Here is a 17340-nt window from a genome sequence, read left to right as displayed (position 1 = left end):
ATAGTGTTTTGCGTTTAAGTGTATGACCCTGTGCACCATAAGAGTATTGAATTTCTGGCAAACACATCTGCCAGTTTTTTGTTGTTGTTTTTTAACCATAATTTAATGGGATTATATATATATATATATATATATATATATATATATAGATATAGATATAGATATAGATATATATAGATATATAGATATAGATATAGATATATAGATATAGATAGATATGAATAGAACTAAGATGAATAGTTACTATACTATACTATACTATACTATACTATACTATACTATACTATACTATACTATACTACATCTAACTATTCATCCATGATGGTAAAATAAAAATACAGAATTAACATAATTCAATTACTCTCCTACATAATTTGTCCTGCTAGATGACCTAAACAGCCAGGGCTGTAATAAACAGTGGGTGACCATGTTTCAGTCCCAAGGCCATTTGTGAATTCTTAGCAATAAGATTTTGTAAGTAAACAGGACCATCCAAGAGACCAGGGCGAGTAGGGCTCAGGGCCCCTGGGACTGCAAGATCACGTGACCAGCCATACCAGACGGCAGTAAAGCAGGGGATTTCCAGATTGGTTATTATTGTTGCAGACAGGAAAAGACTCCATTTAGATGCCAGAGATCACTGAGAAAGCCATCTCACAGTTTGTCGTATGGAGAGGCTTTATAGCAAAGGTAATGGAGACCGATCTGCAAGAGAGAGAGAGAGAGAGAGAGAGAGAGAGAGAGAGAGATGAGAAGATGTGAGAGGGGGAGATGGAGCAGGATTGTTTCACAGCACCGGATGGTGGTGACAAACATTTCACAGATCTTCATCATTGATGAGACTTTTGACAGATGCAAATAGTGAACAGTAAATTCTGTTTCACTTTATTTTGATGGTCCCTTTAACACATTCTGTTGACTATAAGTAACGTTGCACATACATGTCTACTAACTCTCATTAGTGTTAGTAGAGTATTAGTAGACTTGTAGGGTTTGGGTTAGAATAAGTTGACATGTATATTTGCAAATTTACTTTAGTCAGCTATAGTCAGTAGAATGTCTGTTGGAGGACCATCACAATAAAGAGTTAGCAGATATTAAGCAGAGAGTAATACTCTAATGAGAGCTAGTTGACATGTTATAAAGTTACTTATAGTCAACAGAATGTTAAAAAGGGACCATCAATATAAAATGTTACCGTAAATTCTATGTATTTAATAATGTGTAACTGATCTAAAACAAATCATATAATCGTATAGTGAGAAATATATTTTTTTTCTGAATGATCACAACATTCTGCAGTTCTGCTGAGTGACTGATTGTCTTAAAAAATTTAGTGCCTTTCCCATAACACAAGGGGGAGAACTTTCATTTTCAATTTTCATTAAGAGTTCAATTGTTAAGAAGACCTGGAGTCAGAGTAAGGACAAATAAACTTCTGCTCGCTAAACAAAATTCATATTTTACTATGCTATATTTATTTTACTAAATTATTTTTAAATAATCAATGGCTTGTTCGCACTAGCAAAATTTTATAAATATCCTCGTATGCTTGTAAAATAATATTACATTTTTTATAAAATAAAGTGTAAGAGACATATTCCTATGGTGGGCCTCAGCCTCTGGGCCTACAAAATTTTGCATCCCAGATAGATTGATGAATGTAATTTGACACCATCAAACACTGCTTCAATCTCAGAAGGAGTAGACAATATCTAACATTTGTTTTTTGTTTTTTTATAATGACAGATTACAGATGCATGAGACATATTATAGATGCATGAGACGGTGGTAGTGCTGTTCTGATGGTTGCAGGTTTAATTCCAAGCAGCAGTGACCCAGGAACTGGTGTGTTAGTGAGATCACAATTCTGCTCTATCATCATCATTTTGCCTTTGAGCGAGGCACTTAACTTCAGTTTGATCCATATATGCAATTACTGTAGCTAATGTAAATAGCTTTGGATGAAAGACATAGAGTAAGAATAGTGAAATGAAAGCAGTGGTGTGAAGTATTTGAGTAAAATTAATTAGTTACTACTTAAGAATCTTTTTCGCTACTTTGAAGTTTTACAGAGTATCAAATATATTAGCAACTTTTACTCTCTACTTGACTACATTTTTGAATAAGTACCCTATATTTACTCTTTACTCCAATACATTTGTGATGAGTAATGCAAATTACGCGTTACATTTTGCATGGCACCTAACTTTTTCTGCAGCAGTTTATTTCTGCTATAAAGAAGCGATATCGCCATCTACAGGGCATTGAAGGTACTATAGCTTGTGAGTTTGTCTTTACTCACCCAAACTTGTCACAAAGGTTACTTTACATGAATGTGAGTAGGGTAGGCTAGTTGCCGAATAGCATGTGTTTGATTTATGAGACGAGGGCATGACAGCAACCGGTAATGAGACTGAACTCCGCGTTATCCCTGGTTTCTGCTCATACTGCCATAGTAACCATGGCGACAGACGTGGACAACTGTGTTACGCTGTTGTTTTTTCGTTCAAACATTATGGACCATGGCAAGCAGACTTTGGGACAAAAGGAGAACTAAAACGAGGAACAATATCAGCGTGGCGTTTTCGAGATGCCGAGAACTTCACGTCCGCGACTAACGTCGACTTGACAGAGACGCGCAAATGTACATAAAACTAATCAATGTTATATAGCTCAACATGATGAAATGTTAGAATATGATCAGTATGTTATTCTAATGTTGATCTAGCTTATTGCTAGTCTCATACAGCCAACAAACTAACACATAGAACAACATTATAACTTTCAACACACTCAAATGCAGTTTAGTGTGATAGTGTAGAAGACCAAGTGAAACAGTGCTGCGTTACCTCACAAGTTTCATTTGTCTAATAAACTGACCTGTGTGAGTATTAATTCTGCACTTGCGGGTATTTCGATAGAATGAAATGTCCTTATCTGTCTCTCATTAGCAATCGCGCCCTGCTTCATACCACAGTCATGTTGAACACATCAATGTATTCACTCATCCATAAACATTATTAGATCCTTCGGCATGACAAGTTCCATAATTCCGCTTATGCGTCATCAACCTACACCTTTGTTATTGTAAGAGGTTAGCGCCCCCTAGCGGCGAAAAAAAAAAATTATATATTGTAGCTTTTCCTGAGACTTAAAGCCACAGTATGGAATTTTTCTCCACTAGGGGTCGCTAACCTCTTTACAATAACAAAGGCGTAGTTTGATGACGCAACACATGCTAAGAATTATGGATGTTGTCGTCAACGTCAAGCCGACCGATCTAATAATGTTTATGGATGACTGAATACATCGATGCTTTTATCATGACTGTGATATGAAGCAGTTCGGGATTGCTAAGAGACAGCTATCAGCTCCAAACGCGACGCGAGCTCCCGCGGATATAAAAGGAATATGGACATTTCATTCTACCGAACTACACGCAAGTGCAGAATTACAACTCACAGGTCAGTTTATTAGACAAATTAAACTTGTGAGGTAACGCAGTGCTGTTTCACTTGGTCTAACATTACACTATCACACTAAACTGCATTTGAATGTGTTGAAATGTATGTGTTAGTTTGTCTATATGAGACTAGCAGTAAGCTAGATCAACATTAGAATAACATACAGATCATATTCTAACATTTTATCATTGTTGAACTATATAACATTGATTCGTTTTATGTAAATGTGCTCACCTGTTTAATAAAGTACATGTAGGAGCGGTCGAAGTCTCGGACGTGGAGCTCTCGTTTATATACTGTCTATGGGAGCGCTAGGCATCATCTCGAAAACACCGCGCTGATATTGATTCTCGTTTTAGTTCTCCTTTTTTATCTAAAGTCTGCTTGCCATGGTCCGTAATGTTTGAACGAAACAACAACAGCGTGCAAATAGACATTGCGAACTTCACAGTTGTCTGCGTATGTCGCTTTGGTTAATCAGAGGGCTCTGCTCATAGCTCTGGTTACCATGGCAGTACGAGCGGAAATCATAGGCGGAAACCAGGGACAACGCGGATATGACGCCATTGACTGCGACAAACCGGAAATAAAGAAACGTCCCGTGTCTAAAAATTAAATTAAAATTTCTCCTGGTTTGAAAGTTGTTGGAAACAGTCGGGATAATGTAAGTACACAACTAAAAAAAATATATAACATAGATATAGTGATTTTTGCTAATTTTAAAGCAAAAAAGTTACATATTGTGCCTTTAAGTGTTTGAAGACGTTTTAGAGGCTGTTGTGTCAACCTTGATTTATAGGAATTTTGAGGTTTTCAGTTTTATTTAGATTTTAAAAAAAATAAACCCGATTTCTCTCCTTACAAATCAACTTATTCTTATTTAAGGTTCTTGTTTTCACTTCATGTCTCAAAGGTGTTGAGGACTATGCATCTTTGAGCCCACATTCAAAATACTAAAATTATAGGAAAATTAAAATACGATTCTCATATGGTCCGTTTTCACATTTTCTAATTTTAAGATATGTCAGTGCAATTTGCTTTCAGTTAAAACAGCTCAAAGATGCATTTTAGTCTGGGACTAGCTTAAGCCTTGTCTGTGAAACCTGGGGCAAGACTTTACTAAAGTCATATTAGAATTGGTGACTTGTAAATTGTAATGGAGTCATTTTCGCTATAAGGTATACTTTGCTCAAGTATGGTTTTCAGGTAGGCTATTCACACCTCTGAATTAAAGTTATAACGGTGGGCTAAAGTTACATTTCCAAAATGATTAATAAATTATTATGTAAATAAATATAAACAAACAAACTTTATTGTAAAAAAAACAAACAAAAAAAACTTATATTTTCAACCTTTTTACTCTAGCTTCTAGGCTACTTCTCTAGCTTGCTCTCACTTTAATTGCCATTGCAGCACTGGGACTATTGTTAGCTCAAGCGGGATAAATAGCCTGTGATGTTTCTCATTTGGAAGTCTCTTTGAATAAAAGCGTAGCCTATGCTAAATTATTATAAATGTGACAATGAATAATCTGTTTGTAATTGCCCCCACATACCCTGTGAAAATTTAATCCTGAACGTGTATTTGCTTACACCTTTTATCTGTCCTAGACATGGAACGGGAGAAATAAAAGGGAAAATACAGTTCCAGTTCCATGTTTTCTTTAGCACCTTAAACTAGGTACTTCCGTTGATTGACGTTGGTACCAACCAATCAGCGTTCGCAAAGCGTCAAGTCTGTGTTCGTTCGGCCCAATCAGCCAATAAGGAGACTTTAAGACGCCATACGGTATTTCAATCGGCCATGTTGGTGAGGTACAGAGGTACACCATTACATTTTCCCTGCAGCGTGCAGATTTTAAATTGCTTGAAATGTCAAAACATCACTAGTAATGTTTATAAAGCGCTTAGTTTGATGATCATATCCGTTATCCTTCACTAATCCACCAAATAATCCGTGTTTGCCAATAAGAACAAGATCTCGGTCAAGCATCTTACAAAAAAATCGCGAATATGTTTGTTGTCTTACTCTAATAGCTAGAACTGGCAGCATATTAGCCTATTTGGCGTTCTTCCTTCCTATGTTATATCTCAATAACTGATCTCATACACCACCCAGGATAATATTTTTACATACCCAGTGTAAAGATCTGTGAAGGGGCGGGGATTGAAACTGTCACTCAAATATTGAGCAGGTTTCGCCAGTGGGGCGTCCACTAACTGCCGCAATATTATATTCATTGAGCGTGACCTTTCTTTTAGATAGAGTAAAGGTTTATGCACGACCTAAAATAAATAAGATGACTTTAGGTAAGCAGTAGTCTTAACCTCAATGCTTGCATATCAATTAGATGCGAATATCACTGCTGGATAGTTTACAAGACACCTTTCAAAGAAATTGACAAAATATTTTATGGCGAAATTATGACACGAGTAACGATGTGATCAGTGGTTATGTAATGACATGTAAATGTCACCATATGGAGAGAGAAAAAAACATGACACAAATGTCAAGACTTGGTCGGCTCTCTGTGAGTAAAAATAAGTGATTGAGACTATATGGACCATTTTAGATTTCAGGGCAGTATTAATGTCTTACATACATTTTTTTAATTTATTTTTTATTTTAACACTGATGAGCCCATCTAGGCCAATCCATCAAGGGGAGATTGACCAGGATAGTATGGATCGACAGTTATTCCACACATAAATGAGTCAGAGGTTGGTTTGGAGGCGGAGTTTGACTTTGTAGAAATACTGTCTATTGTTCCATCTTGTCCAATCAGAAGAGCGGAGTTTTTCCTCACTGGCCAATCACCGAAAATCGCCCGCCTCCAAACTCCGCCTAGTCTTCTATATTAACAGCTCTACCGCCTGTGTGAGCTCGCTACAGACGCTTAATAGTCTTTTTTTTTTAATTATACACATCTCGTATTTCTCTTATATTATTTTGTTCCGAGACCCCATTATATTCTTAATATTTAGGAAAAATGGCTGACACAAAAGTCGATACCAGCTCGGAAGTCTCCGCCAAGGTAATGTAACTTAAGTTATTACCCTGATTTATAGAGATGCTGCGTTTTTACTCATTTGAATAAACGGGTTTTTATAAAATATGAATTTTGGTATGGAAATCAGGATACAGGACACTGTTTGCACATTTTGCCAGTGTTTTGACCGCTCACTGACACTTTGCGGACTTCGTGGATTGTAAAACGTTAGGTGCTCTGAAGTTGGGCTTCTTTACGGAGACATTTGCAACTAAAAGGCTTTTTGTTCGGATTCTGCGCGGGTTCTTTGTTTATGCAGGCGGTTTTTCGGTTCCTCTTTGAAAAACATAGTGAGAGAGATGGACGCAGATAATCGTAAGCACTATATGTACTCTGCTTGTATGGTTTGTTGCACAAGTTTCTTTATTACCTCGTGTAGACTCAATAACTGAAGGTGCCTCGTACAGTCCGCGAGAGCGAGACGCGGTGATTCGTCAGCGAGCGCCCGATCTGTCACACAAGTTACTGCAGCCCTCACGATTCATGATGCCACTGTGAATAAAGCGCGTTTTCTATAATGTCTGAACGTGTCTACTTTATGTTTGACAAATGTTACAAGTGTTATGACAAAGAATTTTATCTGAGAATACCTTGTTAACATCAGAGCCAACCTGTCTCAGATTTACGGGGACTTTACCGAGCGTTAGGTCGCGTTGCTTTTTAAGTTCCGTCAAGTTCGGGTTGTAATTCGCTTTTTTGTTATGAAATTGAGAGTTCATCATACATTATTGTTATGAGCTTTATTGGGCTATGGTTTACCTGCCCGTTACTTTACACAGAAGTGTCAGGATGGGTGATCATTTCTCAGATGAAAGAAAAAAGGTCTCTCTTTCAGTGCACGGAAAAACGGTTTAGATCGAAATATTCAATGACTTTTATGGCCGATGTCAGTTTGTGTGTAAACTTGTCCCGCGAAACCCCGCTGCGGATGCTGCAGTCAGGCTGACTGAATGAGTTCATATTGCAGCGCGCGGTGCCGCGGTCAGCTCAGGAGGTGAGCGCGAAACCCGAAGTTAAGGGACATCCGTACAGGCAGCTGCTCTATTATTTCATTGTTTATAAATGTAGACATGTACTATACGTATTTGAGGGTAGTTTCTCGCTGTTATTCTACCGTTTCATGCACGAGCGCCACCGTTTTTAAGGCGCAGTGGCTCCGTTCAACTTTTAAAAACGTATCTCGTTCTGTTCCGTTCCGTTGCGCTCCGTCTGGCTGCTCGTGCGCGTGAGTGCGTGTGCTGTGTGAACGGCCCCGTACAGTGTATCAACCTAAACGACCGTTTTCCGCCGGACTTGTCAAGCGTGTTGTGCTCAATCTCTGCTGATGTCATATAAGGATCGCTGGACTCGCCATCCAGCTGTGGGCACAACATTTCTGACCCGTTTGTCCTTTGTTAGGATTTTTTTGTTTGTTTTTACGTCCTGGTCTTGATAAGCCTGCGTTTCTTAAGTTTGCCTATGAAAAACGGAGATGATTTCCGCTTCAGGCTATAAGGTCAAAGCTCACGCTGTTTGTTTGATCGATATATGGGTCAGTATTATGCTGTAGATAATGGCATATGTTCATTATTCATGTATGGCTCATTGACGCTCAGTGGTGGTACAAAGCGGCATGTAATGGTGACGGTGTGAGAAGGCGTTGCAGGCGTGATAGACGCTAACCGGCTTAAAAGCTGATGATTATGACCTACATTTATTAATACGAGCGAGCTGCTGCATGGAAGCACATCCTGTGGTATTCAGAGAGATGAAAAGTCTGCATTTTTAAGCGAACAAGATGCAGTGTGTTAAATCATTTGATAAATAAAACGGCTTCTCTTGATAATAATGGTCATTCTCGAGGGAACAACTATATAGTTTTTGAAAAACGAATTGGTAAAGGCTCAAATGCACAACGCTATTGTTCCCCCCGTCTTTTCGCTCTCTCTCTCTCTCTCTCTCTCTCTCTCTCTCTTTCTCTTTCTCACTCTCTTTCTCTGAGGCTTATCGGTCCTGCCTCTCTTTGGTCAAGTTCGCGCTCTTATTGGCTGAGTTAAAATATTCACTAATTGTAATCTGGGGGTTGTAGTTTTTTAACGGGCGTGTCTTTATCAAGAGCAATGAGGTGGATTATAAACTGAACTACAGCGCGTATTGGCGGTAACGCCATCGACGTATCAAATTACAACACCTCAATATGGTCTTTAAACCAGGCGGGGATGGAAGAGACAGGCATCCAATGAATAAAGAGTGTGGAAGTGTCGCGTTTCAAATGTGAAATGAAAGCACGTTCCACGAATAAGAGGATTTAAATTCGGCACTGGTCTAGTTGAATTTCCTAGATAAGTAACTAAAGCAATTACAGATAATTTGTTTTCTTCATTTAGGACCTTAAAGAAAAGAAACAGGTTGAGGAGGCAGAAAATGGAAAGGATGCCCCTGCAAATGGAAAGGCTGTAAGTTTCCGCAACTTACTTTATTTCAGTACTGCTTGTAAAATGTATCAAATTACCTTAGGTATTACCAATGATAACTCATACGTTGTTTTTTTTTAGGAAAATGAGGAGAATGGTGATCCAGAAAATGAAGTAGATGAGGAAGATGATGATGTGGCTGAAGAAGAGGATGAGGAAGATGATGTAGAAGGTAAGGCCTTAAGTATGCAGGTAAACTAATTGAATAAGAGTGGTGAGAATTATGTAGACATGCTGCTTTAGCTCCACTTATGCATTGACAACCAAAGCATATAAACAAAGTTGCTTTACTAAGAATGAACTACATTATAGGCGACGATGATGATGACGATGATGAGGCTGAGGGTGGCACAGGAAAAAGAGCAGCTGAGGATGACGAAGATGAGGTAAGTTTGCACTTCATGTCATTGAAACCCTCAAATAAGAAAAGTTTATAAATCTGACCTCATAACTGCAGTGTTTTAACTCTGTCTGGCCACCTTTTTCAGGATGATGTTGAACCTAAGAAGCAAAAGACTGATGTGTAAGAAGCTTCTCTGCTGGAAATCGTCTCATCCCTCCTTTCCTGAACTTGTCCACTGGGGGAGGCAAAAAAAACAAACATGGTCATCATCAAGTAGAGTCCAGCATCCGTGTACACACACCAAACTGCAGATTTTGTAGAAACAACCAAGACTTCAAAGTTCTACCTTCTTACAAAATACTTTAAAAGGAAAAATTTGTTTGTATTTTTATTTACATTTTATATTTTTGTACATATTGTTAGGAGGTCAGCCATTTTTGACAGTGATCTCTGGTTACCAAACGGTGCTTTGAAGTTGATGCTTCTCTATGAAATAGATTTTACTTGTGGTTTGACCATGTCATGTTATCTCAAATGAAACTTGTAAAAGTACAAAGCAAAAAAAGAAACGAAAAATGACAGAAAAAAACATTTAAAAAAAAACATTAATTCAAAGCATTCCAGTAACTTTGTGTATGTACATCAGTTGTATCATACGTAGTTGGACTGTATGAGAGGGCAAGGCCAAAAGAAAAGATTTTTCTTCTTTTCTTTCTTGTCCATTTAATTGCTATCTATTTGTGGCCTGTTTGATGTATGTGTGAAATTTGTTGTGCGACAATAAACCGAAATTTATTTTGTGAGTTCTTTTTTTTTTTTTTACTTTTTTTTTTTTTTTTTAATTCCTTTCATGACTTTTTTTTAATGTTGGAGCTGTATGGGCAAGAATAATTGAACCAGCATTATCTTCAGATGCAGTTCATGTTTTTCATCAGCCTGTCAAAAGTAAATGTACATCAATGTAAATTATTCAGGCCTTTAAGACTCCAAGATCTGGTATAAATTATATTATGTTAAATAAAATTGACTGTGTGAATTCTTTCATTTATATTCACATTTCTTTAGGCCACGTTTTATATACTGTGTGTGTGTGTGGTGGTAAACCCTGCGTTGTGGGGACAAAATGTCTCCACAAAGATGGGAATATACAAAATCCTTGTCCTTGTGGGGACATTTTTTGAACCCCAAAACAGCTTATAAATCATACTAAGTGATGTTTTAAAAATAAATAAATAATTAAATGCAGGAAGTTTTCTGTGATGGGTAAGTTTATGGTGAGGAGATAGAATATACACATGCAGTATAAAAATCATGTCTATGAAATGTCCTCATAAAACATGAAAACCCAATGTGTGTGTGTGTTATAACATGTACATCAAAGGAAAGTAGTGGTTAAATGTCACTACCACCTTAAACTCTTAAGTTTAGTTATTCCATAAAGAAGGCAAGTTTGTAAGACAAGTGTTAGCATTTATCAATGAGGGTTTTGTAGTGCAGATTATCAAAATCACAAAGTCCTCTTAGAAAAGAAATGGCAAGCTCGAGAGATATTGAACTTTGAAATTTAAATATTGAAAGCTATTTTTAGCTACTGACTGAATATAGTGATTTTAACCACAGTTTCATGAGGTGATCACAACTGAAAATATAACTGAAGTTATGAAAGATAACAATGTGTAAAGTTCAGAGATTTGCTGTCAAAATAGACATGTCTTTTACTTTTAAAGACTAAAAGTAATTAGTATTTCATTATTTGCGTTTAGGTAGCTGTTAGAAGCCTGAAGAAAAAAACCCTGTCACACTTTGGAAAATATGCACAAAACCAAAAGCTATAACAGTGCTTGAACTGGAAACAGTGAAAGTTGTTTCAGATTGGTGGTTTTTCTCTCAGACTCCCAGAAAGAAGAGTTGATATTTCACAACTGTTAGAGGTGGAACTGTCAAATCATGAGCACCAGTGACAAACTAAATGGAGAATTGAAATGTGACCTGCTGTATAGACGCTCACTCACTGGACATTCAAGCCCCGATCTGGTCTCACATTGCATATTGTGTGTTTACTTGGTCAGTTCTATTTAATGATTTAAGATAAAATACACTATTCTGCCTGTCTGACATGGGTGCTTCCCAAACAAAGTTAATTACTTAAAAACAAGCCAGATTTAATGAGCAGGAAGTAGGGAGAGGAAGTAGTGCCACAAGTAGGAGGATACACTATCATGAGGAGGTGCCAGGAGAAAAAAAGAGACAGAGTTCAGGGTCATCATGCTTTCAACAATGAAGGAGACAAGCACATTTATGGAGAGATATGATCAATGCTGAGGTGAGTTTGGAAACTTCTCGAGTGAAATCAGGGAGTATGAAATTTAATCCTTATAGGAGATCATGAAGATATAAGGAAGTTGGATCTGAATCAATTCCTGAGTTTTTTTTTTCTGCTGTGATCTATGCATGATTCATTTCCAACAAGCATTAACCTGCATAAAGGTGGACCCTCAATATATATAATGTGGTGAGAAAGACACCGTGACCACATTTGAGAAGGATACAAGATGACACTTGCCTGATGAACTATAGAAATACATGTTGACAGTAGTTGTTAAAAGATGAATCTTTGAAAAGTTAAGAAGAGAACAAATGAAACTTCTGGTCTACAATATAAGTTTTCTTCAGTATAAAGTGTTTCAGGGGCTGTAAGTGATAATTTGCAAAATATATGTTTCTGTTGGTTCAAGAGGCTTAGTCATTGGCTTTTTCATGAACTTTAATGAGGTTAGGGCATAAGGGTGTCACTAAGTATGATAAAACTAATTGGATTTTAATAATAATATAAAAAAGAAAGAAAAAAAACAGGACTTACTGGTTCTCATGAGAGCCATCAAAGGTTCATCATGTCTAAATTATTCTGCTGGCTCATGATTCTGAATGTACATTTGTTTGAATAAAGTGGCAGTCCTGTGCATTAGATGTCAGTGTTGTTTTATTTATTAATGGGTGAAGGTGTGACTATCAAACAACATCTAAACCATGAATAGCGGATGTGTTAATCACGGTTTGTGAGCACACATTTAGAGCACATTGATTTTGCATGCAGGTCATTGTTGAGTGTGTTCAGTATAGAGATCAATACTGTTCAAAAAGTCTAAATGAATTATACCATTTGCACACTCTATGCAATATGTGTTTATGACAAAGAGCATTTGACAGGTAATTAAATAAAATAATAATAGTTAAATCATGGACAATTACAGATTGTTTAGTATGATTAAACAGTAAAAGTATAATTACAGTAAGAGCACTGGTTGAATCAACAGCACTGCCGTTAACATCTTTGTGCTAACAAGCAGGCTTTAATATGACTTACCATTAGATGTTCCACCCTTGGGATCGTCTCTGATCTTGTTTGAAAGATTTTATCACTGTTCCTGTTACTCTTCACGTCCTGTAAATATGGTTTCACGGGGTAAATATGTCAGTGGTCTCGTGACACAGTAAAAATACTCCAGTATACTAACATTACCGCAAGCCCACTTACGGTGTGTGGCCAGAGATCCAGATGCTCGCCAAAACCGTGCTCATGTTCGCTGTCCACACCAACAAGCTGCAGCCATATCACCCTGTAGCCCAAGACTGGTTGCCTACTGAAGCTAAACAGGGTTGAGTCTGGTTAGTACCTGGATGGGAAACCCCCTGGGAAAACTAGGTTGCTGTTGGAAGAGGTGTTAGTGAGGCCAGCAGGGGGTGCTCACCCAAGTATAGTGATGGGGGGAGGCACTATAACAAGCACCGTCCTTCAGATGAGAACTGAAGTCCTGACTCTCTGTGGTCATTAAAAATCCTATAGTGTCCTGGCTAAATTCCCTCCACTGGCCCTTATCAGTTATGACCTCCTAATAATCCCCATCCATTGAATTGGCTCTATCAATCTCTCTCCTCTCACCTAAAGCTGGAGTGTGGTGAGCGTGTAACGGACGTAGGCCAGTAAGAGCTGTGTGTGTGAACCTCACTCCCCTGGCCTCAAGAGGCGAGTTAACGACTGACGCTAGAGGCTGCGCCCGCCTCCCATGCCAGCAACCCGGGTTCAAATCCCGCTTGGAGCAGGGCAAGTTATTTTTGGTGCCGTGACCCGGATGGGAGTGAAGTGTAGGGGGGCCAGTAAGAGCTGTGCATGTAAATCTCACTGCCCTGGCCTATAAGAGGCATGCTAGAGGCTGCGGTCTTTAGCATCCTTGTTAGCGCACACGCCTCCCATGCCCAGGTTTCAAATCGTACTGTTACTGCCGTTGCATCATCCAAGTAGTTGCTGTACACTGGTGGTGTGTGAGGAGAAACCCCCTGATACTGGTGTACAGTACATAAGAAAAGCACTAAATGATCAAATGATCTAGCCCAAAGGTCATTGTGTCTGTATGTCTTGGTTTGACTCACCTGATTTTTTGTACCTATTTCACATCTTAAAAAAAATAATGAAATAATATTTTGCATAATTGCACTTTAGAAAAAGAACAAAAACAAAAAAATATATGTTTACATATATTTTAATAGCCTATATTTAAAGACATATTTAGAGTCAACACAAAGCTCTTTTTGTAGTAATGGCATAAAAAAAATCTGTATTAAAATAAAAAATGTATCATATTACTGTACTATATATTATATATACTATGCTATAGTCTTAATATAACATGTTTATCAAATATGACAACTTTTTGTTTTGCGTCAGGATATTTATATTATTTAAATGTAACATTCTGACTTCACTCACATTATATCTTCTCAATAAGACATTCAAAGTCCTTCTGTCGCTTGGTGATGTGAAAATCCAGACGTCTCTAGTCCAGCAGAATCCATGTCAGACAAGAGCTGCTCTAAATCAGTGTTGCATCCTAACGGCTCCATTCATACAGTGCATCATCTCAAGGCCAAGCGTCATATAGGCATCCTGGGAATTCATAATTTTGCCATGGTGCAAATTCGTATTGGTTAGTCATTTACACCTCCCTGTTTCAGGAATCCATGGAAGAAAAACATTGAGAGTGAGCGTGTCTTTCTCTCTGTGTGAATTTCTCAGTCCAGTAAGTGATCTGGATAAACAGAGCATGAATCACAGTATCTGAGTGTGTGGGTGGAAACTCCACTGAAACCTCTCATGCCACCTTGTGGTGTTTTAAATAACATGTTTTGATATTTTAGCAAAGCAATTTTACAACTGCACCGATGAGAACCAATATAAATAATTTCATATTGCAGTTTATAGTAATTATAAATGTGTGAGAACTTAATTCAGAAATCACCGTCCAGCTCTAATTAAAGATACACTTACAGTGTACATTTATTTATTTCCATTTAGCATGTATACTGATGTACAATTCCCTCACTTAATTATTTAATAAAATATTACGGTATATGCCAATAGGCCTATATATATATAAACACACACAGCATATATATATACAGCAATAATTTATACAATAAATAATTATAAAACATATACTATAAAACATTATTAATTATAAAGCTTTTATGCTAATTTGTTGTGCTCACAAATAAAGCCTATTATCTCTAATATAAATTATCCTTATACAGTGGGGAGAACAAGTATTTGATACACTGCCGATTTTGCAGGTTTTCCTACTTACAAAGCATGTAGAGGTCTGTCATTTTTAGATACACTTCAACTGTGAGAGACGGAATCTAAAACAAAAATCACATTGTATGATTTTTAAATAATTAATTTGCATTTTATTGCATGACATAAGTATTTGATCACCTACCAACCAGTAAGAATTCCGGCTCTCACAGACCTGCTAGTTTTTTTTTTAAGAAGCCCTTCTGTTCTCCACTCATTACCTGTATTAACTGCACCTGTTTGAACTCGTTACCTGTATAAAAGACACCTGTCCACACACTCAATCACACAGATTCCAACCTCTCCACAATGGCCAAGACCAGAGAGCTGTGTAAGGGGATAAAAATAGACCTGCACAAGGCTGGGATGGGCTACAGGGCAATAGGCAAGCAGCTTGGTGAGAAGGCAACAACTGTTGGCGCAATTATTAGAAAATGGAAGAAGTTCAAGATGATGGTCAATCTCTCTCAGTCTGGGGCACCATGCAAGATCTCACCTCGTGGGGCATCAATGATCATGAGGAAGGTGAGGGATCAGCCCAGAACTACACGGCAGGACCTGGTCAATGACCTGAAGAGAGCTGGGACCGCAGTCTCAAAGAAAACCATTAGTAACACAACACACTACGCCGTCATGGATTAAAATCCTGCAGCGCACGCAAGGTCCCCCTGCTCAAGCCAGCGCATGTCCAGGCCCATCTGAAGTTTGCCAGTGACCATCTGGATGATCCAGAGGAGGAATGGGAGAAGGTCATGTGGTCTGATGAGACAAAAATACAGCTTTTTGGACTAAACTCCACTCGCCGTGTTTGGAGGAAGAAGAAGGATGAGTACAACCCCAAGAACACCATCCCAACCGTGAAGCATGGAGGTGGAAACATCATTCTTTGGGGATGCTTTTCTGCAAAGGGGACAGGACGACTGCACCGTATTGAGGGGAGGATGGATGGGGCCATGTATCGTGAGATCTTGGCCAACAACCTCCTTCCCTCAGTAAGAGCATTGAAGATGGGTTGTGGCTGGATCTTCCAGCATGACAACAACCCGAAACACACAGCCAGGGCAACTAAGGAGTGGCTCCGTAAGAAGCATCTCAAGGTCCTGGAGTGGCCTAGCCAGTCTCCAGACCTAAACCCAATAGAAAATCTTTGGAGGGAGCTGAAAGTCCGTATTGCCCAGCGACAGCCCCGAAACCTGAAGGATCTGGAGAAGGTCTGTATGGAGGAGTGGGCCAAACTCCCTGCTGCAGTGTGTGCAAACCTGGTCAAGAACTACAGGAAACGTTTGACCTCTGTAATTGCAAACAAAGGTTTCTTTACCAAATATTAAGGTCATGCAATAAAATGCAAATTAATTACTTAAAAATCATACAATGTGATTTTCTGGATTTTTGTTTTAGATTCCGTCACTCACAGTTGAAGAGTACCTATGATAAAAATTACAGACTTCTGCATGCTTTGTAAGTGGGAAAACCTGCAAAATCGGCAGTGAATACTTGTTCTCCCCACTGTACATCTCTATATAAGGTCCTGAACAACGTCTAAGGTATTTTTAAATATTTTTTATCTAAATCTCAATTTGTCATAGGACAATCATTTTGCAACCTCAGCAACATTTCGTAGTGAAAACTCAGTAGAGAATACAGATTTGGGTTTGTTGGGGATTTCAATAGGATGCTGAAAATATTAGATATCCATGCAAGGGTGTGCTCAGACTGTAGATATAAGAATGATATAACATAGTAAACATCACATGTGTTGGATCAATATTGCAAATTGCAGGTATGTTTTGAGTGAAATGCAGGAATATATAATTCATGAAATAATTTGTCTTAACAGACAAGTTCATAAATAAATATATACACAGTATAGGGCTGCACGATATTTAAGAAAAAGGCGATATGTGATAAATCATTAAATAATGCGATATTCGATATGATAATGCTTAAAGTGTGTAAAATAAACTTAAATTATCTTTAAAATATATTTTTGTGACAAGAAAACATCCCTACAACATCTGAAAGTGAACAGCAGTGTTTTTACTGTAGCATAAGAAGTGTTATTTTAACATCAGTGTAAACCACTGGGTTTAGGGTTTCAGGTAGGCTTACATTAAGTTTATTTAACAACAGAAACCGAATAATCAAATGTAAAAATAAAACACTGCTTAGTTTTCACTGTATGAATTTAATATATATATACTGATTCTTATTAAAGCTACAAAAGTTATTCAGTCAAGAGCAGTGAGTGATTTTCTCTTTGTCTTTTGTTCATGACCCAGTTATTGCAAGCCGTTATATGCATATTGCGATATACATTTGCGATATTTAGATAATTTCGATATATTGTGCAGCCCTATACAGTAGCCTACTGTGCAAAAGTCTTTGGCATTTTAGTATTT

General features: G+C 37.8%; 1 protein-coding gene and 1 long non-coding RNA gene across 2 annotated transcripts; one reads left to right on the top strand and one right to left on the bottom strand.

The window, feature by feature from the left end:
* Window positions 1-366: 366 nt before the first annotated feature.
* On the bottom strand, window positions 367-14400 carry LOC307165774. The gene is made up of 4 exons (XR_013822541.1): window positions 14078-14400; window positions 12848-12959; window positions 9414-12754; window positions 367-705 (listed from the first exon to the last, which is right to left on the bottom strand). It is a non-coding gene; the product is annotated as an uncharacterized lncRNA (long non-coding RNA).
* ptmaa (prothymosin alpha a) lies at window positions 6313-10356 on the top strand. The gene is made up of 5 exons (XM_079883738.1): window positions 6313-6501; window positions 8883-8951; window positions 9051-9141; window positions 9282-9355; window positions 9458-10356. The coding sequence occupies exons 1-5, from the start codon at window positions 6457-6459 to the stop codon at window positions 9494-9496; spliced, it is 318 nt and encodes a 105-aa protein (XP_079739864.1). The 5' UTR covers window positions 6313-6456; the 3' UTR covers window positions 9497-10356.
* Window positions 14401-17340: the final 2940 nt, after the last annotated feature.

Source organism: Squalius cephalus (assembly GCF_949319135.1).
Source record: "Squalius cephalus genome assembly, chromosome: 10".
NCBI classification, from domain to species: Eukaryota; Metazoa; Chordata; class Actinopteri; order Cypriniformes; family Leuciscidae; genus Squalius; species Squalius cephalus.
The sequence above is the reverse complement of the archived record's forward strand: the minus strand, read 5'-3'. Positions and strand labels throughout refer to the sequence as shown.

Excerpts from the sequence above, each read along its gene's own strand:
- ptmaa (XM_079883738.1), top strand. The coding sequence starts at position 6,457 with ATGGCTGACACAAAAGTCGATACCAGCTCGGAAGTCTCCGCCAAG. Across the intron at positions 6,502-8,882 it reads GCTCGGAAGTCTCCGCCAAG|GACCTTAAAGAAAAGAAACA; the intron begins GTAATGTAACTT and ends TTCTTCATTTAG. Across the intron at positions 8,952-9,050 it reads CCCCTGCAAATGGAAAGGCT|GAAAATGAGGAGAATGGTGA; the intron begins GTAAGTTTCCGC and ends GTTTTTTTTTAG.